This window comes from Microchirus variegatus (genome assembly GCF_963457635.1).
Source record: "Microchirus variegatus genome assembly, chromosome: 5".
Classification (NCBI taxonomy): Eukaryota; Metazoa; Chordata; class Actinopteri; order Pleuronectiformes; family Soleidae; genus Microchirus; species Microchirus variegatus.
In genome coordinates, this window is record NC_139806.1 from 25,077,225 (window position 1) to 25,104,611 (window position 27,387).

Here is a 27,387-nt window from a genome sequence, read left to right on the forward strand (position 1 = left end):
CATGATGTCTCTTCAAATCAATGCTCTATCTTTTGTCTATTCCAGTGCACTGGACGTCTTGTTACATTATACTACAGTATTGTGTATACCGTGTTAACCACAGACATTTTTTTTTACCATCCAACTGTAAACTGCCATTGTTGAGATCATGAAATTCAGCAGTGTCCATGATAAATTAGCAGGGAGTGAGGTTCCACACCTTCAATTTCCTCTTAATTTGTTTTTGTATATCAAAGTGATTAAATTATTTACAGGTTTTGGATTGTTATCAAATTATTGGTTTTTATTTGAAAAGCATAGTTTGATGTTTTTGGAAGAAAATGGAATAAAATGTCATCTGATGCCAAGCTCTAATACTGTTATTTGATGACTCCTGCACAAATCTGTTGAGAGGATAGTTAAGGTCTGTCTGACGTGTGGTTGTGTGAGGTACTGACTCACTGTTATCAATGACTTTAACAAGCGCGCCACTGTATCCATCAATCATGCTGGGACCCGGACACTCACTTTCATTAATAACATGCCTGCCGGAAGGGACAGAAAGGAAAAGAGATTTTAGTCTATGACGTATATGATATCATAAAAATAAGTCTACTGCTTAAGCTCACCCATAGCAATATGTTTGGACTGAAACTTTCCAGTATTTTTAGCTTCTTGGTCGCTGCTGATCTGCGGTTGCCTCATTTAAAGGTAAACCTGACCAAAGAATTTCAAACACACACACAAAGAAAATCACAAGATAACGCATGCAATGTGGATTACAAATTACAATGATGTTCTCAGTCGTCTAAGGAAATGAGAGAGAACTCTTTATAAACTTGTTTTATTACTGCATGGAAAAAGTGCAAACCTATTCACACGATATGGGAAACTGCAGCATCCGTCTCTGCTCGCAGCAGTGTTAACAGTATAAGAGTATCCGGGCTTTATATATATATATAAAGTTAAGAAAACCAACACAGTTTCAAAATATTCACACAGAAAAGCTAAATTTCAGATGAAAGTCATTTATTGATAATTAAGCATTTCAAATAACATGGAACAAAATGTAATTTAAAACAAAACGATAGATTTTGTGTTCATTGTCATTCATACAGGTTGAATGTGGCATCGAAAATCGTTGTTTTCGTGGGGGGAGGGGATGGGACGGGAGGGCGTTGAACCAGCAATCGATCCTGAGCCGCGTTATTCAACTCTGAAATTTAGGGCCTACAGACGTGCTCTTGAGCAAGGCACTTAACCCCAAAGTGGCCCCGGGGGTACATGTTTTACGAAAACTAACACAACCCATCCTACCTACATGTCCCATGTTCAGCTCTAGGTGTGGCTGCCCGGTACTCATGAACGACAGGAGGTCAGATACGGGATGTTCGAATGACAGGGTGCAGATTTAGATTAAAAGACGGCCTACGTGTCCTCAAAAGATGGTGTTTGAGCAGTCACTATGGTGGGAGCTGGAATGTATGAGCAGAGTATTGAGGGAAAATGTCAGAATATTATCAAGAAAATCGAAAAAGCAGGAGAAAAAAAAAAGGATGACTCCCAATTTAAAAATAAAAAAAGGATGGGAGATCCAGTTAATCGTAAGAAAAATATCCCTGATGACAGATGCAGAATAGGGAGGTTGTGGGCAAAGGTGTAGCGGTCTGTGTGTATGAGTGTGTCTGTCAGTGTGTACGCATGTTTCTTGGAGGGGCAGAAGTGTGTGGTCTGAGTGGTTACCTTAGTGGGGGGACACCCCATCGTCCACAGCAGTTTCAGGCCTAAGGCTGCTGTTATCCCCATCCCACGCTACAGCTGCGTGTGGCGTACGTCCAGGGCAAGGGCTCAGTTTGGCTCCCTCCCACTCTAGCTGCAATAATCAGCAAGAGGAAGAAGGTGGCTGGAGCAGCAGCAACAACAAGGCATGCAACTAACAGTTCACAAGGAGAAGGTGGAATAATGTGGAAATGTGGAGAGGCTATCTGTCACTTAAACCTAGCGTAGCACAACCAACCAAAATATGAAATAGGATGAGTAACTAGTGTGTGGTGCAACCATAAATGTGAATTTCAGGTGGAATCAGGTGTGCATTAGTAGCATTTGCACGTGGTATGCATGTTAAATGAATAAATGAATGCGTGGAGTCAAACAACTGTAGGTGTGATACGAAATAAGAGAAAGGCAGTGATCCTGGCTGTTATTGTGTGTGTGTGAGATCAGAAGAGGGTAAAGGAAAGGTCACCAGCACTTCTCACTGCTGTTCGAGAAAGTCTGCTGTTACTAAGTTCAAAATAACCTTCTTGTTCACCTGCACTGGAACAGTCACACTGTAACCAATCAACGAAGAAGCCCACACTTCAAGCATTAGCAACCATGCCAGTGCACCACACTGACAAACTCGAGCCCACTCTGAGCTCAAATCGTTTCTCCCTTTCTTCCACAATTTCCATAATGCACACTTCAATTTGGATGCAACATCTGATTGGGGTTCATTCACATGTATGCCAGAGTGGCTTCCTGCCACCCGCTACGCGCTTCAAGCATGACAATGATCGTTTTCAGCCATACAATGAGGCCTTGCCTGGCACGACAAAACTCAATAGTCTACTTCATCTTGTCTACTCTCCATCTTCAGCTGTTTGGGAATAAATACATTCATATTACCAAGAGCAGTATAAATCCTTAGCAAATGCTGGTTGAAATTACTTCGTCAGATTACAATATTTATTCCAGTAGCAAAGTGTGATAACTAGTTGAACTTCCCCTGATTTCCAACGTGAGCATGTGATGAGTGCAGAACAAAATCAATAAAGGAACGAATGGAAATTTAAGGATCAATTAAAGCTAAGATTCCTAAATCACATCAATATTCGGTGCCACTCTTATGGCTTTTATAAATTCAAATAGAAAAACACCACTGCTCTTATTCAGGCGGGGTTATGTGGATGCACTCCGACAGTGGTTCAAGACAAAAGGTAAATAATGAAGAAATGTTAACGACTATGACGAAATATCTTAAAAATGTCTCGTTTTACACTGACCTGTGACCAAAACCTCTAATGTGATATTCTGTATTTATCAGCACAGAGAACCTGAACTAAGCGAGGGAAAAACTAGTACATGTCCACCCTGTTTTCATACGTTATGCCCATGTGTGTTGGTTGTCGCTCCTTACTATGAAAATTCAACCGCGCACACTCAAGACTTCCGTTTCAATTTGAACCAACTCTGGATTCTGACACCGCAAAAAAAACCAGACTCAAATCAGCAGACGACCACGACATCACTTCATAATACAGCAAAGAGGGCTGCAACACAATCTAACTCACGTACAACTTCAACTGATTTTGATTTGTCAAATCAAAACTATCCACAATTTAAAAGTTGAAAGAAAAAAAAGATGCAACGCTGTAAATTGCTTCAGTAGCTTGAAAAAAAGCCTGTCGGTGAAACTAGGTGGAAAATATACATGAATGATAATGATCAACTTAAACATTCTCCATTATTACCAGGGAAAGGTATGAAGGCAACAGAATCTGTTAATGTCAGAACAAACGGGCTGGCTACACTGCCAAATCCAAATGAAGGCATGTTACATACTCCACAAACGGGGTTCCTACATAGATACAAGTGTGCGAGCCACTGGGCCCACAAATACATATATTTTGAATTATCTTCATGGTCCTGCACAGTTCTGAATTTCTCCAAGACAAGAAATTTTCACTATCACCAAATACTTGTTTAATTATTGAGAAGTACAGTACAGGTAGTTTTTGTGACCTAAAATGTGTGATGACGAGGGTTAAAGTTAAAAATAGAAACGAGTTTGTGCAGGTTTTTATGTAGAGTATGTAAGAGGCCTTTATCCAAGGTACAGGTTCCATCAAATCCAAACCAAAGTTTACCTTAACTAAACGGTCACGCGTCAAACAGCTGTGCCTCTACAATGCCTTACAAAAAAACGGATCTCTGAATGACGATGATGGTATTAGCTTCCCCGCTCATCTGCACCTGTATCCACTTAATCCTCCTCTTAACTGCCACTAACTGACAAGCTGAGTAGTTACAGTCGAGGTTAAAATGTACAACAGAGAAGATGCTTCAGATTTAAAGCACAGTCAAATTACAACCTCGCTCCCTCTCTGATTTTTCCGTTTTAACTTTCCCTTATGTAAGTACACATGCACACGCGCACACACTCACACGTGCACACACACACGTCACCCACGCTCACAGATCTGCAGTGTGGAAGGAGTGTGCGGGGGATGGGACTATCGATAAGGGGGTTCTGGCGTGTGGTAAGGGTAATCATGGCGCTGGGGCATGGGTTGCCCGTGTGCGGGTGTCTGCTCATACGGTGTGGATGTGGAGTAGCTTCCCGCTGCTGCGTAAGCTCCAGATGAATCATATGCTCCGTAGCCTCCGGATGCGTCATAGCCTGCCGAGGCGCTGTAGTTCCCAGACGAAGCGTCGTAGCTCCCCGAGGAGGCATTGTAACTTCCTGAAGTGCTGTACGTTCCTGGTGGTGGGTAGGCTTCCGATGCAGCATATGTTGTGGGTGGGGCGGAGTATGTCCCTGGGGGTGGAGGGGCTGCTGTAGTGGAGGCCTGAGCCTGTGTGGTGGCGGGTGGAGGCGGAGGTGGGGGAGGAGGATTGGTGTAGGCATATTGGAGGTACTGGTACTGTTGTTGGTACTGTTGATATTGTTGTTGGTATTGATGCATTTGCTGGTAGTACTCTGTGTAAGACCTGGAGTACAGGGTATTGAGGAGGCAGAGAAAAGGAAGGTTAGTAGATATTTCCACTTGTAATGTGAGAATATGCTCTGCAGATTAACTACTATTACAAGTTATATAGTTATATGTGGACACAGGTTTAGCATGATTATTTTCCTTCTGTCTCCATCCACTAATAAAGGTGGTACTAAGCACCTAGCAACAGGATCTGACCCTTCAGGTGTTGTGGTGGCAGCCGGTGCTGCTTCTTCTGTGACTCCGGGTGGTGTTGGCAGCAGGGCACGTCGTTTGGATCGCACCTGAGCGAAGGAACCCGGAACAGGGTCTGGGAGGAGGGGGACTCGATTCCCTCGAATTGGGCTGCGGTCCCGCTCACTCTCTGAAGCTGGAGCTCCCTTTCTCCCTACCTGCTGCTCTGCCAGAACCTAAAATATAAAAAAATGCTTTTAATAGTAATACACACTGGGGACGTCATTATACAGGTTTACACAAATAAAAAAATATAAGACCTTCTGCCCTTCCTGAAAGAACTTGGCTCTTGCAGCCTCGAAAAGTGTGGTTGGATCTGGTCCAGACGGTGGCTCAATTTCTTCAACTGCGGGAGGGGCGGGAGCGTGATTGGCAATATCACTGTACACCTGGTCAGCAACAGATCCGTACACCTGGCTGGCAAGAGCACCGTATATCACGCCATCAGCACCTCTCGCGCTTGTAATGCCCTTCAGAGCAGCATAGGTGGGGTCAGTGGCTGTGGTGTTGTAAAATGAGTTGTGGACACTTTGTTGAACCTGCAAAGAAAGACAATAGGCATTTAAAGACCACACATACCACACCTTATTTATTAAAACAACACAGTGTATTGGGTGTGGCAGTAAATGTTAAAAACAGTTCAAAAATACTTACTTGTATGGGCAGCCCAGCGGCTGCTGCAGCAGCTGCTGCTAACACAGCTGCTTGACTCTGATGATGCTCTAGTGATGGTGCTGGTCGAGGAAGAAGACCCTCTCTGCCACCTGAGAGAGGGAAATATGTCATGAGAGGCTTTTACCTTTTCCCCCCCACTTCAATTCAAACAATGAACCATTCACCATGACCATACAGTACCTGCATTTCCTGCCGATCCAAACTGGTTGACCAACGGCTGAGCTTTGGACAGTTCAACAGCCAACTGACGCCCTTTGAACATAGTCCCGTTCAGTGCCTCAATTGCAATTACAGCTTCCTCCTTCCTCTCCATATGCACAAAGGCATAGCCAACATTTGAGCATAATCTGGCTGTAGAGTCCACAGCAGAGCAGTGAGATAAGTGTTAGCATGAGACTGATTTGTACAGCCACATTTTGTCCATAATTATAAGCAAGAGCATCATCATTCTTAAAATATTGCATCAATATTTCTTGTAATTATTATATAATGTTGCCTTCTATAAAAGTACTTCATCATGACCATTAACATCGCCCTACATTTATCAAGCAACATTATTAATTAGATTTGGCAGATTTGTGGTTCTGTAATAAATTGTCATATAACCCCACACAGGTCATTTGATTTCGAACATACCTTTGACTTTATCACAGTCCAACACTCTTCCGTAGGATGAGAAAAGTCCGTGCAGGTCATCTGCTGAACATGTCGCACTGATGTTGCCAACAAACACTTTGGTTGAGTTGGGTGGCCGTGCGCGGGATTCCTCTACCACCAGGGGTCTGCCTCTGTACTCTTTGCCATCGAGATGCCGTATGGCCCTGAAGTAACAGGAGTGATACTTTTCATCATCAGGTGTACAACAGGGAAACACAAACAGACATTATAGCTAATCCATCTATCCATATTCTATCGCTTTATCCTCCACATTAGGGTCACGGGGGTGCTGGTTTAAGGTAATATAATGCTTTACAGAATAGAAGATTAAACCAACAAGTGCAAGCTGCCACCTGCCACCTACCACCTGCCAGCCTTAGGTTTAACTTGTTGTTTTGTACCACAATTGAAATGACATTAGTACAATTGTACATACTGAAAAACTCATGGTAGCACTACAGAATTTTAGTGCATAAATGTTAAAACTTAATGAGCTTCTGTAAACCTTTTAGAAGAAGCTCAAACTCAAGACTTATTAAACTTTTGCTTTTACATCTCATATGCAGAGTGGTTTTTGTAATAAAACTTGCTGCACTATAACAACTGTGAACATGGTTATATGGAGATATAAAGAGCAAAGAGTGCTCCATAAACATAAATCTTTCTATCAAACGTTATTAGTGCTGGAACACTGGCAACACATGGTGAGTTTTTATGTGATTGTTTTTATGCACATTTTCAATATACACAAGAAAATTGGTGCCATTCAAAATTTGACAGAAAAAAAGTACATTTATATACACTCGTGGAAGGTGAGAAAGGCTTCTGACTTAATAAAAGGTAAATGCAAACAAGTGCAATGAAACCAGATACAGTGATTTCAGAAGTATGTTTTACATTACGATACAACTAAAAGGATGGCATGCATGGACTGATGAGTAAATGACATAATTCCTCATTTTGATTTTGAAAGATAAGCATGTTTACTTTTAGCGTCATTCCTGACCTATGCATTACATCACATACTGGTAACTTAGAAAGTTGAATACCTGTCTGCTGCCCCTTCTCCCTTAAGGGTGACAAAAGCATACTGCCTGAGCAATGAGCAGGTGTTGATCTCTCCATATGGCGCAAAGAGCTTTGTGATCTCGTCATGAGTTGCATCTAACGGAAGGTTCCCCACAAACAACTTAATGCCGTCACCACTCATCTCTGCATCGACCAGACATCTGAAAGGAAGGAAACAGAGAGAATTGGCTTTGTGTTGTACTTTGGGTGACTTCATTCAGCTTTATTTAACCAGACAGGGCCGATTAAGAACAGATTCTTATTTACAACTGCGGCCTTGCAAAGCGCAGGGAAAGTAAACATTGACAAGACATTTACAAAGACACATGGATTTCTTCACAAATAGTTAAGCAGATATTATGTCACGGCGATAAAGTTAAGACTTCTCTTTCATGTTACAGTCGCTGGCAAATGGGTTAGACTTCCAGACTGGAGTGTGGCTCTGGATATCTTACTGTCCTTCTACATTAAACTGCTGTCAAATTATGACCTTTCTGCTAACCCTTTGGTCAGCTATTTCTATGAAATAAATAACTTTCCTGAGTATATTTTATGAAAACAAACAAAAAAATCCTCCAGTTTTACCAAGACCCAAGTACATACATTAAATGTGACATTTCTTACACCGTTCAGGCCAGTGTCAACAAATCTCATTCTGGAAATTATCAATTTTTTCTTCGTTTTTCCTACTCGCCTATAAAAACTGCGGTGGTGTCCGACTAAATCCCACTCCCCCTGTCATGTATTTCAGAATTATAAGATGGTGTTGCTGTGTCTATATCTTTTGCTTCTTCTAAATGGAAACGAAGTCATGTCGATTGTGTTCAGCTGGGTGATATTAGGGTTTGGTTATTATCGGGTAGTAGCTAAGCTAATGAAACCATGAAACCATCAACTTTCGCGGCAAAAAATAACCGTAAACTGCTAAAATTTGGTTAATTAGCTTGCAACGTACGCAAATACCACTCGACACCCGTAAGAATAACACTTAACCGTGTTTGCGAGCTTATATAAAGGCTGTATATGTAAAAAAGTTAGCTAAAAAAAACAACAACTACTGGCCATCTTGTTAAACGCGACAGCATCAGCGATGTAGCTAACGCTGGCTAAGCTAGGTAGCTAATGCTGACGAGGTGGTTTTATAGTGGATGATTGTGCTACACAAAATATAGATTTATACAATACATGTGAGCTGTCACTAAGTACAACGAAGAAGCGTGTAGTGTGTCAAGGGCCGTCTAAAAAGAGGGGAAAGCATTAATTAATTTAGCACAGTACAGAGACTTCTTACCCAACGCGGTCCTGTAGCAGCCGTATTTCAAACCTCACATCCGTTTCCGCTTTGCACTGCACACATACATCCATGATACACACATACACATACAACGGGGCTGTCCTTTCACAATAAAAGTGTCCAGAGTAACAGTGACGGAAATGAGAAAGTATTTATTTACACTAGTTTCGTCAAATTAGTTTTTTATGGCAAAAAATATATATAATTATCCTTTTATTATGTGATAAAAGGTTATCACAATAATAAAAAAAAATCATTATCACGCAATACTACTATAGATCTTTTTTAAAGTCTTTTTTTATTTTTATACTATTACCTTACTATACTGTACTATATTTTACTATACTATACGATACTATACTATAACTAAATGATAACTAGTATATACTATACTGTACTGTACTATTACTTTACTGTAATATTATATACTCTACTATTATAGGAGTCTACTATTACTATACTATGCCATGTTAACTAAATTATAACTATTATTATTATATACTATACTATACCGTACTGTACTGTACTATATCATGCTATACTATACTATTCTATAACTAAATTATAACTATCATATGCTTTAATATACCATGCTATACAATACTATTACTATGCTATGCCATGCTATTATATAAATACATTATAACTATTATATACTATATTATACTATCTTATAATATATGTAATGAACTATACTATACTATACTATACTATAGTATAGTATGATATGCATTAATAGTTTAGTACAGACCAACAGGTGAAGGTCAGGTGAGAAGAAAGAAGGAGGAGCCAAAGCCGGAAGTCGTCTGCAGATGTGAGCACATACTGAAGTGAATCTGTGGAGAAGTAAAGATTTCCTCATAGGAAAACTTGGCTCGCGGAAGAATCCGGAGAGTATGTCACTATAAAGTGGAGCCGGGGGCGATCGAAAAAAGAAGAAGACGTATCCGGACATAGAGGTAAAGAGAATTAACTCCGTAAATGAATAAACGCGATTTTAACAAGTGATTGACAGGCAGAGCGCGCGCAGAGTTTGAAGAGGAAGTTTTACAGGAATGCAGATGTTGGTGTTGTGAGTGAGGGATTAAGTTCTGACAGGGTGGAAGACATTCGATAAACTCAGAAAAGTGTCGCCATTTAAATGACTATACCTGATGTGTAGTTGTGTGTTGCATTCTGCAGGTTTTGTGGAGCAGCTCAGCTCTGCCTGTGTCTGAGCTGAGCTGCTGCACATTTGCCATGTCTGGACTTGCTGTCCAAATCCAGGCAGGTTTACAACACAGGTGTGTGTGTCTGGAGCAGTCCCACCCATCTCCCTGTTATTGATGTGACCACACAGACATGCAGCATGATAATAACCGTGTGCAGCATGTCCAGGTTGCTTCCCATAGATGCATAAAGATTAAACAGAGGGGGCTGAAAATACTCCAGCAGGGACTAAACCCTCTTATTCCCTCGTGGAACTGGTTGTACTGTTTTCTCAGTTTTTCGTGCTTTAGATGCAGATTTTGACAAGAAGGCAATCACCACCTTCCACCACCAGAGGTTACAATATGTGTCTTTGCTTTGTGTGTGTGTGTCTAGATGGCACAACAAGAAGAGCCACTATATGATTTTCCCGAGCCAACCCAGTCATCACATCAGAAGCTCCTGAAGCTTCAAAGGGGACGAGGTTCCCTGAGAAGCATCAGCGTCCTGGACCGCCTCCTGCTCAGCGTCCCCGTCTGGCTCCAGCTGTCACTCAACCCAGCCACTGCCCTGCACATACTGCAGAGAGAGCCTCCTGGGGTCAGATGATACACGCATAACAGGTTCAGCATTCAGCAATTTGTCCGAATCGGCACGTTAACACAAACATCGTTTCTCCATCTTGCAGACATTCCTGGTGCGAAAGTCTCGCACGTCGCAGAGAAACGTGCTGTGCATACGGTTGACGGATGATAGCGTGCCGTCCTTTGTCCAGCAGATTGGCATCAGGGAGGAACTGTCCAGTAAGTACCCGACTCTCCTGAACACAAACTCACTCGCTCTAAGTTATAAATAGATGATCACAAAGAATGAAATTGCCACTGTGTCTCAGTATTTAGTAGTTTAATAAATCATACAGCACAACGGTAGGTAACCATATTTTATTTTGCAGTTCAAGCAAATCATGTATCTCTGTCTCGTCCTCACCTCCAGCTCTGTCTCTGGAAACTTCAGCAATCAGCTTCCCAGATCTCCCAAGACTCATTTCATTCTACTGTGTCAGCAGGTAAAAAAAAAATCCCATTTCATTCTTGCCTCCTCTTTCATCATCTCACCGATCACTGTCAGTGAGTTTATTGTATATCGTCTGTGTTTGTGTCAGAGATGTACTGCCGTTCCCTTTGGAGCTTCCTGAAGCGATTGCAAAAGCCACCTCTCACAAAGAGCTGGAGTCCATCTCCCACATGGGAATAGGTAAGTGAACATGTCTGGTGCCATTATGTCTGATTTTGTAACGTCAACTGTAAATACCTGGGCCTTAAAGGATTTATACATGAGGCGTATACACACTTTACTTTGAGTAACTGACTGGAAAAAAAATTAAATGGGGCTGTGTTTCCCCAAATATACTAACAGAACCATCTGTATTGTTTTGTAGAATTTTGGAATTCCCATCTAAATGTCCGCGGACCACGGGACGCGCCTAAGCCCCAGAACGACAAAGAGAAGAATCCTGACTCTGCGACACCAGCCACACCTGCTACTGCTGCTCCAACCACAAGCTCTGATTCAGCTCCGCAGGCCGACTCGGAACACCAGCTCACGACAGAACCCGAGTCAGACACAGACACGCAACAATCGGGTTCCAAAGCCACCCTGTTCCACGAGTTCTGTCCGATCACGACGCGCAGCCCCAGAGAGTTGGACTGTGGCTCCGGCCTGGGCGCTCTTTGTTTCATTAACCCCCTCTTCCTACAGTCTCAGACTGTATTGTCCAGACGGAACCTGCTAAAACGTAGCCTCAAGATTCGAGTTTCCACGGAGACGTCAACCCTGCTGTCGCCTCCGCTTGCTCCGCCACCTCCGCCGCCTTTAATGCCCAAAAGTAAAGGGAAATGTAAAGCTCAGAAACAGGGACAAGGAGATGCCAAGCTCAGGAAAGACTTCATCCCTTTACAGGATGAGAACCAAGCCACAGCACCAGACACAGAGACTGTGAATCAAGATGAGATTCAGCCTCCTTCCGCAGCTCCTCAAGACCAGCACGAGGTGCAGGAGCAGGTCCAAGGTCAAGTGGATTTAGAGGAGGCTATAGATGCACCACCACAGATAATGGAGCATCTCCCTGAAGAGTCAGAGTACATGCAGCCTTCTCTAGTGGGCAATTCCTCCCGTCCTCGCTCACTTTCTCCTTACCTCTCCCCAGCTGTTGCTCCCCTGGCACATGCAGGATTTACACCCATCTCGCCTGGTGCTTTAGCCTCTCTTTCCCCTTATCAGTCCCCTTCTGTTTCTCCCAGACTCCCCTTTTCTCTTTCTCCACATGACTCACCGTGTGCCTCACCCTCTCTCTCGCCATACCAGTCCCCTACGGTTTCTCCCAAAGTCCCCTTTTCTCTCTCTCCACGTGACTCACCGTATCAGTCCCCATCTCTTTCTCCAAAGCTGCCCCTCTTCGTGTCGCCCTTCACTTCCTCACCCCCCTCTCAGGTGGCAGAGCAGGATTATGACACACCGGCTCTCCCTTTAAAAGCCAATCAGCAGAGATCAGAAAAAGATGAAGAGGAGGAGGGAGGCACTGTGGGTGCACAACAGGATGAAGATTGTGAAACAAATGCAAAGGAAGAGGAGAAGGAACCGAGTCTGGTTTTACAGATGAAAGGTACTTCTCTAAATGACACGGTAAGGAGCAGTTCCTTCGGCAGTCTTGAGGGGGCAGCAGAGACTCCACCTCCCTCTCCCCATGATAATACTGTCCCTAAATGAAATAATTCCATCTCATGAAGCACTGTATCGTTATGTCAGCAGCATCTCAGGCACGAATGATGGTTTTAAAGAGCTGAAAAAACGTTTTAACCATTTCAAATTCACACCTATGCTCACTATTTCCTTGACATATTTTGCACAATTCCCATCATGCTCTATTGACAACCCGTTTCCGAACCACGCAATAAAACGTGACAGTGTTGATAAACTTTCTTGTGATGTAGAATAAACGTGAAACAGTGTCGAGTTTCCTGCTGCTTTAAAAACAAATCGACAAAAACTCTAAATTTTAAAAAGAAAACGCAAGGATCTTATCAAACAGCTTTTATTTTTTGTCAATTCAATATCACATTCTCAGCTGTTGTTAAGCCTCTCAGTCATAACAATAAACCATACAGTCAAGTGCTTAACTCTTTCAACCAAACCTGGCAAGACAATTAAGATGAAGACTTATTTTACCTTGGCAGTTAACGTGACCCTGAAGCATTCAAATAAGCATCTACACCCAGGCTGGACGATTACTGATAGATGAGCCACATTTCGACCTTGCCACAGCGAAACAGTGACTGACAGAACCTTGCAGAAATGTCAGCATTGATTTCATTTACAGTTTGCAAAAACATCTCATTCGAAAAATGTGTTTTCTAAATGCATCTAATCAGATAGTTGAGACTAGAAATACTGGACGATGCCATTCCTGTCTCTTCAGATGTTCAATCTAAAAGAATTTGTGTTAAGTTTTGTGTCCACTGACTTTCACTTTCATCACATATGGCTAAGAAAGAGAGCTGAAATATTTGAAACCTATGGATTGAATGTCCATCAACACCAGCAGGGGGAATCGTTTTTGCTCATCTCCAGAAGGTTAGCCTCCAGTTGATCCGTGTCATCCTGGAAGCGCTCAGTGAAGGAGGAAATCAAACCTGCTACGCTGCCTTCGTACTCCACCAGGTCCACATTTTCACCTGGAAACCACACACGTGCACACGCGGAATAGGCTTAGAAACAGCCTCAGTAAAAACAAAAACTGTCAATGGTAAATGCATTTGTGTGTGTGTTAATGAGCATGAATTAACCTCAAAAATAAGAGATAAAGGGCATTTACCGTTGACTCTGGTGTTGGCCTGGACAAACAACTTGCGCGTTTCCTTCCTGAGCAGCACCGTCTCGCGGAGACGCAGGAAGTTGTGAGCGCCGCTGTCGCTAACGGTGGAGTAAAAGTCGTACAGAAACCGTCCTCCTTCCACATCCGCTGTCGACTTTAAGATCTACAAAGTGGAAGAATCAGGTTTTTAACGTGGGTGGGTGTATAGGCATGGAGGAAGTAACCATAGAAAGATGATTAACGATAATATTGACATCATTTGGTACATAATGAATCACTCTAACTAATTGAACTAATTAACTTTTGATTAAAGGCATTTCTCACTGTTGCATGTGTATCTAGTAACTATTTCTACGGTCTGTGCGACTGAAAAAGTATGGACCTACCTGCAGTTTGCAGAGGAAGCTGTGGATGGCGTTCTTGCCCACAGTGTGGATCTTGCTGCGGTCCACTGTGATCCGAGCGTCAGGCTTGCCGTCCTGTCCCGCGATTTCCTCCAGGCTGACCAGGCCCTCCCCGGCCTCCAGAAGAACACACAGGATCACGAATCGAGCCTGCATGTGAGCCTGGGACAGAACACACACACACAGTGTGTAAACCTTGTGACACCCATGATAACACAAGCTGAATTATACAGCACAGATACATGAAACTGAGCCAGTCAGATGACTAATGGTCTGTACGCTGACTTCTTTTATAAACACTATTCACTTGACGCTGTGCATCACTGATGTTGATGATACAAAAGTATGAGTCATTATTAATAAAAAATAACCAGGGCGTGTAAACTGCTGTTTGACTACTACAGTCCCGACATCTATTAGGAGTACACTACTGTACATTACATACAAGAGACTTAAATATTTAATCTAAATCTAAAATTTCAGACGCAGTACCTGTCTCCAGCTCTTGCTCTCAGGTGTGTAAAACTCCAGGCCCAACAGTCCAGCTCTGACCATACTGAGCCAGTTCACGTACACCACATCCTCTGCATCCTGTCCTTCATGGCCAAAGATACTGGAACACACATGCAAACAGATTCACTCATTAGTGACAGGAGTTTGGCTTCTACTTCTACTGCTGCTGTTTCCTTCAGCATGCAGCTCCCATTACGTTTCCTGGATGCACAACAATAAAAGAGAGATAAATAACACTTACTGAAGTGCCACATAAACACAGATAAGGGGGCCTCTTTCTCTTCTGTGTGTGTATGTATGTGTGTGAGATAGTGGAAGCATATGGGGGGGGGGGATAAAGTAGGCCATAGACTGCAGGGTCTTAGAGACTGTAGACTGTTTAGCTAATTACTCAAAAACCTACATGGGGGCCCTGGAGGTTGCACAGTGAAGCTTTGAACCACTTACAATTCATTACTTTTCATACAGGCTCATCTTTAATTTAAGCATGTTTACGAAACGATACGCAACCATGAATAACGGCAACATGGTTTATTCATCCTGAGGCAATCCAGCTAAAATATTGAATCATAAACAACTCCCTGATCCACCAAGCCTCATATTTCTTCCAACACGCACCACTGAGTCTATGAGACGAGTAGAGTTATCAACATGTCTGTCTGCTGGCAGAGACTCAAATATAAGCAGATCGATGAGGCCTGGAAAGAAAAGTCTCTTCATCCTCATACTGTAAAGTGAGTGATTGAAGACGCATATGTTTATCTGTAGCTCACGTCACAGCATTTAATATGGAGTCCCTTTGAAACCTAGCCTCTAAGAGTAGAACATTATGCACCATCAGACATACCTGAGTACTTGTTTCTTGAGACACAGGTAGAGTCCGACACATTCGGCACGACATTCTTCATAAGAGGAAGCAATTGTGGAGAATTTGCTGTCCCATGTCTCACTGCCTCGATACCAGCTGGACACCTGGAGAGGAAACACTCACCTGATGAGGCACTGCGTTTCTCCTTTATCATTATTTTTGTGTCCTTGCAATAATCTAGGTGTAAACTCACCGGCTCTCCAGTTTCAGGGTTGACCACCTTGCTTTGTTCAAAGTTGAATTTGCCTTCGTCATCCTTCAGGACACAAAAGTAAGTAGATGTTACCAAAGTAGTCGTATCACCAAAATAAACCAGAACGTTTTTAGACATTTGACTTCCAAAGAGTGGATTGAGACACACAGATGGGCCGTGGAAGGTGTTTTAAGTTTAAAATCACATGTTAAACATGTCTTGGAAATGATGTGATGACCAACACAAAACTACATCAGGTTTTACAGATATGATACAGACATAGAAAGTGTGGGTATCACTGATATAGACGACATAACAAATAGTATTACCTGATTAATTAAAACCTCCTCTCCATTAAAACGTTGCATGTGTCACAGTGCAGTGAAATATACAGTCAACATACGTTAATATTTTGGACTGACCTGGACAAACAGTTTGCCGCTTCCATGGCCAAGCAGCTCATGAAGTCCGACCTGCACCTCGAATGATGGACCCTTCCACTTAATGAACAAATCCTAAAGCAAAGACACAAACACACAGGAGAATGTAGAATTACGGGAGTGTGTATGACAAAAATAGAGCAGGGCGCAGTCACAGTAACGAAATAAAATGCATGTACGACGTGTTACCTTGTCATCCTCTTCAAGGAAGGTGAGTTTCTCTTTCTGTGTGGAATAAGCAACAGCCAACACGTTCCCTAGTGACACGTTTTTAAAGCCCTCCGACTGTCTGATGTCATCGTCTACAAACAAAAACACAAAAGCACACAAACTATTTAACATCTTAAAACCAAATGCCAGACACTTTACAACAGTGAGATGTCACAGTGTACATACAGTTGGGGATGTTGATGCCGGCTGGTATTCCACTCCCAGCAAAGGTGAGAACATCCAACGAGGTGAAGTCGGGTTTAAGGAAAGTGTCCTTCTCGAACGCTCTGGGCCAAGGCAGCTCCGGAAGCAGGACTTCTGCTGAGCTCACCAGCTTCGCAAATCGCTCACTCATGGCCTTGTTCACCACGGCAACAAAACCTGGAAGTGACACCATGACCAGAGATAAGAAGACCAAGAAAAATAGTCTTTCACACAAGGCCCCTATAACATGCAAGTAAATAATGCTTCACTATCCATAAGTAGTAGTAATAGAGTATTTACACCATGTAATTCTGCAATTAATAAATCAAATTCACAATGTTTTGAAATTACTAGTGATCAAGTATATAGAGGTAATTTTCATCCATTTCAAATTAGAAACAGAAAATTGAAAGGGGCTTAATACTTTCTAGAGCTCCTGTTAACGTGATTGTTTCAGTGGCTTTTCCCCAACAGTCTTCAACACTGTATCACAGTAATAAGAACTAGAGAGGCCCAGACTTCACAATCGCCATGGTTTTTACCTTCAAACTCTCCTCTGGAGCCAAATGGGTCTCTGTAGCTCTCTATGAATCCTATGTAACTGAGAGAAGAAGAGAGGAACGAGGAAAAAAGGTTTCTGTGATTAAAACGTTGCAGTACTGTTTACAGGCCAGTGCAAAGGTACGGTGAAGGTTGAAAAAGGGAGTGCACAAACAAGACATATCAAACATTTGACAAGGACTATGAGAAAGTGAAAGGCAGCAGACTCCAAAGAAAACATTCATCCTTAATGCCATTAAATTACAGATCTTCTAGCTGCACATTTCAGCACAGTTTACTGTGTTAGTTCAGCCTTTCTTATATCACATAACACTTAAAATGATCATGGTTTTACATCGCATGCAAGGAAATCAACTGGTCCTTCAAGTTACGCTACCTGTGGTTTGAGCTCACAAATATGTTTGTAATTAGGTGGGTGCTGGATGACGGACTGGATGTGGACAGTCAGCATGTGGTTCAGTGGGCTCACCTCTCAACAATTGGTCCTTTGTCTTTGATCCAATAGCGCGAGCCCTCTTTGTGAGCGTCAACTGAGCCGAGGGTGAAGCTCCGCCTGTACTCTTCAAGCATCTTCCTCTGGTTCTCATTGGCTGCGTGGTTCTGTTTCAGTTATTTGGAAACAGAGCAAGATATTCAAAAGTGGAATTAATTTTACTTTACGATACAACTTCCCATTTCCTAATCTTTTCTCCTCTTTTTGTTAAGTTTAATAATATATATATAGTGCACCCCATGTGGGCTACTTTGCCCATTGTATTCTTTAATCTCTCACCTGTGCTTGTTGGAGAAAATAACAGACTTTCTCCATGAGTGGAGCATAGTCTCCCCTCTTCACAGTGAACTCCTTGTCCTCAAAGTTGAAGTTGCCGCAACATGACTCGCATTCCCCTTCAGCTGCACAATCTGGAAGGTCAAAATGCATTTCTTTAAATGACTGGAGAATCAGAAAATATTAAGTTGAATAAACAAACATTGGGACGTTCATTCTTGGTTGATGTTTAGAAAGAGTTTGATTCTCATAAAAAAACTGACCTGCTTTCACAGCTGAAGCCAAGCGCACCTCGTAGGAAGCTTTCTCTCCATTGTTCCGCTTAAACAGACGAGTGTTGTACGCCGAGAGTTTCTACAGACATAGCACAAGACAAGACATAGGGATGAAGATACCCAAAGAAGTAAAGATGTATAGTGCAGACAGGATGATGTGTCAAAACGGAGGAGAGTGACATTCACATTCCAATTTAAATCCATCTTACTTTTGAATCAAGGAATTTCTGAGCCAGCTCAGCATCCTCCAAACAGCAGTTTCCTGAGAAGTAGGTTGTAATTCCCTAAAAAGAAAAAAACAACTATATATACATAAACCGTATACTGAAATATCTTGTATGGCTCAGAGCAGCAGGTCATGATACAAGATGATATTTATTTTCCGTTTTAGTCAAAGCTAGAGCCCCCACCTTGTCGCCTAGACCCAGCTGTTTCTGTTTGTCTTTCAGAGAATACAGAAGACACGAGCAGCTGTTCCAAAGAGCCTCCATCTCAGCAGGCTGCTCCTGAAAAGCCTGGCTGGCCTTCACCAGAGCCTCCAGCTTGTCCTGAGTGGGAAAAAAAATCACAGATGAAGAGATTTTTTAAAGTATTTTTTTAAGAATCACAAGGACATGATCATACACGAAAACATCAGGAGTGGCTTCAACCCCTGACACAGAAGAGCTTCTTACCTTGGGCAGATTTGGGATGAACTTGGTGTCTCCGAATGACTTGTAGTTTCCCATGTTGGCATACAAACCTGCTGCATACACCAAGACGGCCTACACATACATAAATATTGTTTAACTTCAAGTATGTTGCATAGCAGTTTGCATGTGGTAGTGAATATTAAAGACATGAGAAACAGCCACAGATTACCAAGACTACATACCTGATACTCCTCAGAGCTTAGTCCAGCTGCTGTGGCGACCTGTGCCAACTGTGAGGGTGCCTGCTTCCTGAAGATTCTTTGCAACAAGACGAAGATTTCTGCCGACTCCGGCGAAGTCTGCAGCAACACTGCCAGACCACCATACCTAAGAAAACAGCATGTTAGGTTTATTCTTTTTTATTCTAAGAACAGCAGAAATATAATTATTTTTCACATCCTGAGATTAGGAACATACCAGGCAGCTCGTGACAGGTAGTGGGCATACTTCTTCTCCTGAGGGGAGAGCAGACGGAAGGCCTCACCGCAGTCAAGCGCAGAGACGCCAATGTCATTTGGGAGGTAGTACTGAGAATCCACCATACTGAAACCGAGGTTCAAGGCCGACGATAAGGAACTGGATTGGGAGGGTGGGAGGAGAACGTGTTAAGAATGGGGGAAAAAAAGAGGAGCAAATCAAGTTAAATAAAGTTTGGAAGTGTAGATGAGATGAAGGGAAGCGAACGCTAATGTTAGATGTTTTCTTATGAGATATGATAGTAGTCATTCATTCAGCTGGTGCTCCTTTGCATGGAAAGGAGCCTGTTGTGTTGAGGTGTTTCAGGCACCTGGTCAGGATGCCACCTGAGGTGTTCCTGGTGCGTCCAACTGAAAGAAGACCTAGGGGCAGACCAACGATTTTGTGGAGTTGGAAGATGTGGAAAGGGAAGTCTAGGGCCCCCTGTGAGAAATGCTAACCCAACAACCCAATCTCGGACAAGCGATGATTCCTTTCATTCATTCAGTGTCTGGCACATTAATCCCAGCTGAAATAGCACAAAAGGCAGGGTACACCCTGGACAGTTTGCCAGTCCATCACAATGCCAACAAACATTGGCTGTCACATTCACACCTACGGTTGAGGAAACATGAGGAGGGAATTAATAACAGTAGTTAGATGTTTTATTAGGAGAATTGATAACCAGTTGTTTTCATAAGATAATCAAAAGCTCGTTTTTGTTGTTTTATGCATCATTAATGCAATTAGGAGCTAATTTGTTTTTATTCATGCTAGCTGTTTTCTTAAGATAATTTATCATAATATAACTATGAAGAAACAAAATGTGACACTGCAGTAACTCAGGCGGTGAGGTTAACACTTAAACTGTTGGTATCTGATCAATAAACACTCAAAAACACAAGTTGCTGCTGCTTGAACCTTGACCTATTATATCTGACCGTGGGCCAGATTCAAGAGGAGACTGTGCCGTTTCACTTTCTATTATAACCGAAAATAGGACAAAGCCAGAGTGAATGAGCTACGAGTCTAAAAAAAACCGTTTAAATACCGCTTTAAATTCAACAGTGTAGTCAAATCAGTTCGACAGTGAATGGTAAACACACATGAGAAAACCATTTAGACTTCAAGCTACTGCCAACAGCTGTGTTATCCTCAGCGTTAGCTCCTAGCGTCCAAGCTAAGGCGGCTGCTGAGTGCATGGAGCATTTTATCACACAAACACACATTCTTAGCGTAAAATGTTGAGAAGAAGACGGTATGGCGTCTATTTCTGTGCGTGACTGGCTGCTAACTCATGCATTTCAATGGGTTTAAAGATGGAAATAAACTCTACATCTCGTTACCGTGTTTTCCACAAGGAGCTCCGGCGAACGTCAAATTGCAGTCTCACGTTGTACACTTCCTGTACTCATTCAATGTGAGCCCCGCCCCTCGACCAATCACAGCTTGATTATTTGTGATTGACAGCGCGTTAAACGAATGGCATTGCCAGATTGTTCGGGCGCGTCCCACAACGTTATTGTGACGATGTAACTGTCATCGTCAATACAATATAGCGGATGGAGACAACACTCATATACAGTTCAACACGTTTTTAAAATAAATAAATAAATAAATAAAATAGTGTAATTGTACCAAATTCCCTTCGTGTAGATCCTTGGTGGGGCGACTAAGTGGTTAAAACCGCACACCGATACGACTTTTGGTATACGCGAGGGTTCGAATCCCATCCTCGTCGGTTTCCTTTTCCATAACTGAGAGCAGCACCTGGACAACATTGAATACACAGTGTAGAAGTATATGTATATTCAACAGGTAACTGTCAGAAAACGTGTTTGGCAAGCAATTGTGTGTCTAAAGTCTAAAATCTGTGTCCTCAGTTCTTCATCGTTGGGGATAAATGACAGTTCGCATGCTGAAGCGGTGCATTACTGCCACCTTCCGGAGTACTCAATTCCTACAGCGTCTACTTTCCATACTATTTCAATACAACAGCCCCTTTAAAAATAATTTTTATTATAAATTATGAATATATCATTTAAATTTAAGTTGAAAGTGAGAGATTTGAGATCTTGATTTTTCTCTTCATTATACCAATACAAGTAACAATTAAAGATGATAATGAATCCTATATTATATTATTATAAATCACTATACATTTTAGAGTCTTAAATATGGATGATTTCAAAAACTCTACACTTTTCAGAGTTTTATGTTTGAGAGACTATACAATAAGTATCACAGCTCCAGTTTACTGATGACACACTTTAAAATATCTTGTATTTCAACAAAGGCTGTAATGGAAGTTTGCGGCTTGTTCTGTTGAGGCAGTTTTTATGTCCATTGTGGTGATTTATTGACCTGCATCCTTAACAACACTGAAATAGTTGGACTCTGTTTATCATTCTGGTTAGAGACTCATCGCGGGTGATATTTATGGCGCTCATCTCTGTTCTCTGTACAAGACCGACGGGCGTCTCTCCAAGAACGACATCATTCCCATAAAGAATTATAAAGCTCTGACAGGAAAATGATCCAGAATATCCATCAGCATTACATCATCATATGGACTTTATCAAACCATCTGACCCAACTGTCTTTTACTACATGTTCCATGAGTTTGCTCTGAATTTGGCTTTTTATTTTACTGCAGCTGACTCATGGAACAAAATACAGCACATATTACCCACCTATTATTAATCAAGTACCCTTTGTTTAACCTTTAACTGTTCTACACAGCATGTATTTTATGCATCTTTAGTTTTTAAAGTCATATTTTATATTCTGGTCACTCCAATCTCCCTCATTCTTGTGATTCAAAGGTTTTAAATAGCAGCAGTAGCAGATGACCTTGTACTTGAAAAAATATGTCTTGCCATTTTGAAGCTTAAAGTTCAGCCAATTTCACAGACTAAAGTTTGTCTCATCGCTCTGATTATTCATGGACTCCTTTTAGAAGATGACCTAATATCCTCTGCTTCTTCCACGTCCACTACACTCCAGCAAACTCTGGCATCCTGCTCCTGCAAGTCCTCTCATTTCTTCCATCATTTCCTTTCACTCCTGCAACGACCAAGAACGTAGAGTTTTTGGTCCTGGATAATGTCTGCATCGACTGATTAGATACCAGTATGAGCCCATCTAAACCCATCAAAATAGCATCATCTCCCCTAACCATTTTATTTATTCTAACAGGATGTTTTCATTGAACTTTTTTGAAATTAAATTCTTTAATTTTCTTTCACACATGAAGCCATTAAGCCACAACCGCACATTCCTTCCGCACTCGCACACTTCCATTTGTTAATCGACTTGATTCGTTTGGTTGGATAGGCTTAAAAACCACACAGTCTTTTATCCGTTTATTGGTTTTATTGAATTTTACAAACACGACGTAAGAGTGAATTATTTACAAAGGTTGTGCCACAGAAAGAATCAGGTTTTCCTTGAGGAGGAGGGGGAGAGACAGCTGTATTTTATCCAAATAGTAGCTTCAGTGAACAGAAAAAAAAAGTTAACAGACATCTGGACATTCTGCACATGTGTGTATGCATGTGAGTGTGTGTGTGTGTGTGTGTGTGTGTGTGCACTGTTTATTCTAGGGTTCATGCTTGGGCCTTGCCATTCCTCCTCTCAGGCGGCGTTGTAGGGAGTATCCAGCGATAGCAGTTAGAGAAGCTCAGGCTCTTGTCCACAGCACAGCTGGTGCAGTAGACAATCCCCAACGCCAGCATCACAACAAGGAACACACATAGAGGCACAAGCAGGGCGACCAGCAGCCAGCTCTTGTCGTGTTTCTGCTTTCCTGCATCAGAGTCATCGTCCATCTCCGCTGTACCGTTGACATCCTCTGAACCGGCCATCTTGGCCTCCTCTCCCTGCCCTGGTGACTTGTTGGCACTCTCAGCTCCCGTCCCACCACTGACTCCTCTACTTCCCGCCTTAGCCTCATTATCAATTTCATTGCCTGTGCTGTGTTTTTGTGTTGGGGTCGGCCCTGTCTGATAATGATTCGGTGATTGGGCGTCCCATTGGTTCAAGTGATTGTCTCGCCCGTGGGCCATGTCAGGAGAAAGTCCTTCAGGTACTTCTGTGAGCCAGTCAACGTCAAAGTTAGTCTCAGCTTCAAAGTTGGGGTCAGGGGTGAATGAGGTGGACCATGGAATGTCATGGTCAGGGTCCACAATCGGTATGTGAGCAGAGTCGCTGGGGTCAGGCGTCAGAGTGGAATATTCCTCATCCTCTGGCGAAAGCTGACAGGTAAGTCCATCTGACTGCAGGTCATAGCCATTGTCGCAATAACACTGGTACCCACCCATATAATTCAGACACTGCTGCTGGCAGGGCGACTCCCCCACACACTCATCTATGTCGACACACTCTCCCCCGCTATCCAGCTTGTACCCAGGGTTACACTGGCAGATGAAGGACCCTTCAGTGTTTTCACAAGCACCTTCACAGCTGCCCTCATCGAGGCACTCATCGACGTCCACGCACTCACCCTCGTCATCTGTCTGGTACCCGGGGTGGCAGATGCAGTGGAAGGTGCCGGGGATGTTGACACAGTCTTGCGGGCAAGGTAGCTGTTTACATTCGTCTACATCGGAACATCTGCGCCCGTCTGAGGCAATTTGGTAGCCCGGAGGGCATGTGCAGCGGATGCCCCGCCTCGTCTCCGCACAGTTGTACTCGCACCCCATCTCCACGCAGACCTCGTTGATTTGCGGCTGCTCAGTGGGACCAGCGGAGTCGGAGGATAATTCAGGAGGGTCAGTTTGGCTGAGAGGGTCGGGCTTGCAGCTGTAGCTGTCCTCGCCGAGTATGAATCCCTCAGCGCAGTAACAGTAGTAGTCTGTGTCCGTGTTCTGGCAGAAGTGCTCACATCCATGGTCCTCACTACACATGTCCTGGTTCTTTACATCTTGACTGGCGGAGCATAGTGGTGCATCCCTGGACCAGCCCACCATCTTGTCATCCCTCTCCATGCAGAGCACAGTCTGCTCAGCAAGAGCGTCTGGATCTGAGCCGTCTGCAGGACAAGGTAGAGAAGCTACAGAGCCATAGGGCACATGAGTCAGCACAGTGCTGACGAGGTGAAATGGGGTGGTGTAAACAGCTGGACCTCTGCCCTCGTCCTCCAATGGCGGACACATTCCTTTATAGTTGTACTGGCAAACGTATCCATCCAACGGCAGCGCGCAGGAGCCGTCGACCCACCCGAAGTTGTCGTTGCTCTCGCGCCCACTCACTGTAGTGTGAACAGTCATGGCCACACATCGAGGCGCCAAGCACGTCCCAGGACTGTCTTCACGGAGCCAGTTGGTGAACTGACCGTCCTGGTCTCCTGTTAAAATAAGGACAAATACCAGGTCAGCAAAAGCACAAGGCTATCTTTTTATAATAGCAACTTTATGCAACCGTCTTCAGATCTGAGACATTTATGGTGTTCGGTGTTAGATAGGTAAGTTGAAGATATTGTGCAAGCCACTCAGGCCATTCAATATATCAATTAATTTTAACTTATTTACATACAGTTACTCACTTCAAATGGCAATAATTTATTAAATTAGAATGTTCTAATACCCATTTGCTTCCAATGGGATTGTGCCTATATCGAAAAAGCCAGGTTAAGTTATAATATTTTTGTTTAATTCTACAGAAATATGCTACAGCTGTGAAACCTTTATATAAAACACATATGACCCATAGCTGGGTTTATCAAACTGAAATATTTTGGTTTTGGGCACATTTCCCACCCCATACAGCAAATACTCTACATGTGCAACATATTAGACTGATCTCTATCACGATTCCAAATATTGACATATTTTACCCATAAAACCTAAAAATGGATTATCCGCAGTCATGTGGGATTATTTTGTGACAGAAGCACCACTCCTGAATATGGTGACTATGATTTTTTAAAGCCAAACGTCCATTCACATCCACCGTACTGGGATTAAGTTTGAAACCAATCCATTGTGAAGGACTGAGGCAAACACAGTGAGTGATTAAAAAAAGGAACCCATCTGGTTTTAATGGTCGAGGCTTGTGAGATGACTAAATCAGGTTCAGGGGCAGTTGTGAGGTCAAAAGTGGGTTGAATTCTCCTGTTGCCGCACCTCTGTGAAACGAAAGTAGTTAATGTAATAACCATCCAGTATAGAGGTCTAGACACAGACCCAGGGACTGGAAATTAACAGAAAGGTGACAATTTAAGGTAGATTTTCATCTCAGAGTTATTCTGACCCACAGATTTTCTATTAGATCTACAGAAGGAGCTTAGAAAAGTTAAAATGTAAGGGAAATGGTGACATTTGTTTTAATCTGAGCTCACATTTTAAAATCCAACAAAAAGCCTGATATGAGGTCAATATAAGACAGTGTGGGGGTCAAATATGAATAAGGTGAGACTTTGCCTGTGACCCAGACGAATCCTCTGAGTGGTCGGGTGGATGAACACTGGCGTGGAGGTCTGTGCAGTCCGATCCAGAGGCGAAGCCTCAACTTGGGTCCCTGTGAATCAATGGCCGACAGCAGCTCGTGGACCACACCCGCGGCCTCGTGAGTGTGCATGGTGGCCAGGGTCCCACCTCGCTCCCGGCAGCTCCGCCCTGCCTCCCTGAAGCTTCTCTTCTGGAGGAAGACAGTGTAGCATCCATCCTGATGACAGAGAGCATCTTTCTCTGCCAGCTGAGCCTTGGCTGATGGCTGCTCCCCCTCCGTCTCCTTCAGCCTCTGGCCTCGGCTTCCAGGAGCCAGACAGAGCGTCAGCAGCCACAGGACACTCAGGAGACGCATGCTGCTGCAGCTGCTACTGCTCCTGGTCTTTTGCATCCTCCGCCAAGACATGAGTATTAAACTAGTCCAACATTCAAATGAGTCAACAAATTTATAAATAACCAATTAAAATGAGGATACTTTCTTTTTTTTTTACTTCTTATCCAAATAAACCTGACGCAGATTCACCCAAACTGCAACTTGTGTGTGTGTGAAGAAATAAATAATCTGGTTTGACAATAATCTGGGTCCAAGACTGATTTTGATTGAATTCAATCTATGATGGACTGGTCCTAGAGTGCAGAGTCAGTCATATTCCATTCATTAGCACTGCATCCACAGTAAAAGAGATTTCCCCAGACACTATATAGAAGAAAGTGCAGTCCAGTGGAAAGTCCAATACAGCCCAGTATGGTCCAAAATAAAATCCGGTGCAGAGTCCTAATTTTGTTGAATGGAGAAATCAGTCCAAAAGATCTATAAGTCCATAATGAGTCTGATGAGTTTTAATAACAATCCTCTCCTGTGTGTGTGTGTGATCCTGCCGGGACTTTCTTGCTTCTGCAAAGTCGGCGTTCTGACTGAACCTCAGAAAGAGAGAAAGATGGGGGAGGGTTAAAGGGGGGGGGGGGCTACGTAGAGGAAAAAAGAATTGTTTTTGGAAGAGGGGGCTGGTAAAGTAAGTGTGTGAGTGTATTCGAGGAGGCTGGAGGGGTGTACAGGATGGTGTGGCGATGTATGTGTGGGGAGGGGGGGGTGTAGGATTAAAAACCCTCAGAGTTATGAAAACCATACGGCACCGTTCTGTCCCCCAATGTTGCCCATGGCTTCACAGACACACACAGGAGTGGAAAGTGTTTGTCAGCTCTGTGAGATGAGATGCAAAGACCGTCTCCAGCCTTTTTTCTTCTTCTGCTTCTTCTCCTCCACCTCCATCTGTCTCTCTTGTTCTCTGTCACTCTATATTTCTCTCTCTTTCTTTCTCCCCCCGTTGTTTTCTCATCCTCTGTCACCAGCCCACTTCTTCCCTCTTTCTCCGTCTTTCAACGCAATCTATAGCAGCTGGAAGTTTTTAAAGCCCAACGCAAACATTAGCGCGTACGGAATACCTGTTGGACCGTGCATGAATGTGTCTGTGCATGTGAGTTCATTCTAACACTGTTTACAATAACTCTGTATAGGCCCAGATGTCTAATTGTCAGTGTTCCGTGGTGTGTGGCGATCACTTGGGGGCACGAGGAGGAGAGGAAACAGGAAATGCCAGATGTGCATCAGCCTGACCTCTTGGTAGCAGGGGAG

The 27,387-nt window shown here is 43.1% G+C and overlaps 3 protein-coding genes across 4 annotated transcripts; all 3 read right to left on the reverse strand.

The window, feature by feature from the left end:
• Positions 1-1,018: 1,018 nt before the first annotated feature.
• On the reverse strand, positions 1,019-8,695 carry LOC310927680 (uncharacterized protein). Of its 2 annotated transcripts, none has more exons than XM_083890052.1 (8): positions 8,659-8,695; positions 7,349-7,528; positions 6,279-6,463; positions 5,823-5,993; positions 5,622-5,731; positions 5,228-5,506; positions 4,932-5,143; positions 1,019-4,731 (listed from the first exon to the last, which is right to left on the reverse strand). In XM_083890052.1, the coding sequence occupies exons 2-8, from the start codon at positions 7,507-7,509 to the stop codon at positions 4,254-4,256; spliced, it is 1,596 nt and encodes a 531-aa protein (XP_083746178.1). In that variant the 5' UTR covers positions 7,510-7,528; positions 8,659-8,695; the 3' UTR covers positions 1,019-4,253. The 2 variants fall into 2 exon arrangements, with proteins under 2 accessions (XP_083746178.1, XP_083746177.1); XM_083890051.1 differs by having other exon boundaries at positions 4,914-5,143.
• A 4,391-nt stretch (positions 8,696-13,086) lies between these two features.
• Positions 13,087-20,657, reverse strand: dpp3 (dipeptidyl-peptidase 3). The gene is made up of 19 exons (XM_083890504.1): positions 20,652-20,657; positions 19,267-19,425; positions 19,032-19,176; positions 18,832-18,921; positions 18,568-18,705; positions 18,367-18,441; positions 18,146-18,236; positions 17,886-18,016; positions 17,583-17,713; positions 17,095-17,153; positions 16,535-16,729; positions 16,328-16,440; positions 16,121-16,213; positions 15,699-15,761; positions 15,485-15,609; positions 14,617-14,737; positions 14,107-14,286; positions 13,721-13,883; positions 13,087-13,580 (listed from the first exon to the last, which is right to left on the reverse strand). The coding sequence occupies exons 2-19, from the start codon at positions 19,389-19,391 to the stop codon at positions 13,438-13,440; spliced, it is 2,181 nt and encodes a 726-aa protein (XP_083746630.1). The 5' UTR covers positions 19,392-19,425; positions 20,652-20,657; the 3' UTR covers positions 13,087-13,437.
• Positions 20,658-22,712: 2,055 nt separating this feature from the next.
• LOC310927473 (uncharacterized protein) lies at positions 22,713-26,171 on the reverse strand. The gene is made up of 2 exons (XM_083889768.1): positions 25,728-26,171; positions 22,713-24,652 (listed from the first exon to the last, which is right to left on the reverse strand). Exons 1-2 carry the CDS (start codon positions 26,158-26,160, stop codon positions 22,914-22,916), a joined length of 2,172 nt encoding a protein of 723 aa, XP_083745894.1. The 5' UTR covers positions 26,161-26,171; the 3' UTR covers positions 22,713-22,913.
• Positions 26,172-27,387: the final 1,216 nt, after the last annotated feature.

What these genes read in the sequence shown, in the direction of transcription:
- LOC310927680 (XM_083890051.1), bottom strand. Translation starts at nt 7,509, where the DNA reads ATGAGTGGTGACGGCATTAAGTTGTTTGTGGGGAACCTTCCGTTAGAT. An exon ending in TGGATCGGCAGGAAATGCAG is followed by an intron (nt 5,732 to 5,822) that starts GTACTGTATGGT and finishes TCCCTCTCTCAG; the next exon opens with GTGGCAGAGAGGGTCTTCTT. An exon ending in GGGTCAGATCCTGTTGCTAG is followed by an intron (nt 4,732 to 4,913) that starts GTGCTTAGTACC and finishes CCTGTACTCCAG; the next exon opens with GTCTTACACAGAGTACTACC.
- dpp3 (XM_083890504.1), bottom strand. Translation starts at nt 19,391, where the DNA reads ATGGTGGATTCTCAGTACTACCTCCCAAATGACATTGGCGTCTCTGCG. An exon ending in ATTTTCTCCAACAAGCACAG is followed by an intron (nt 17,714 to 17,885) that starts GTGAGAGATTAA and finishes TAACTGAAACAG; the next exon opens with AACCACGCAGCCAATGAGAA. An exon ending in AGAGCAAGAGCTGGAGACAG is followed by an intron (nt 14,287 to 14,616) that starts GTACTGCGTCTG and finishes GTTCTGTCCCAG; the next exon opens with GCTCACATGCAGGCTCGATT.
- LOC310927473 (XM_083889768.1), bottom strand. Translation starts at nt 26,160, where the DNA reads ATGTCTTGGCGGAGGATGCAAAAGACCAGGAGCAGTAGCAGCTGCAGC. An exon ending in AGGATTCGTCTGGGTCACAG is followed by an intron (nt 24,653 to 25,727) that starts GCAAAGTCTCAC and finishes TTATTTTAACAG; the next exon opens with GAGACCAGGACGGTCAGTTC.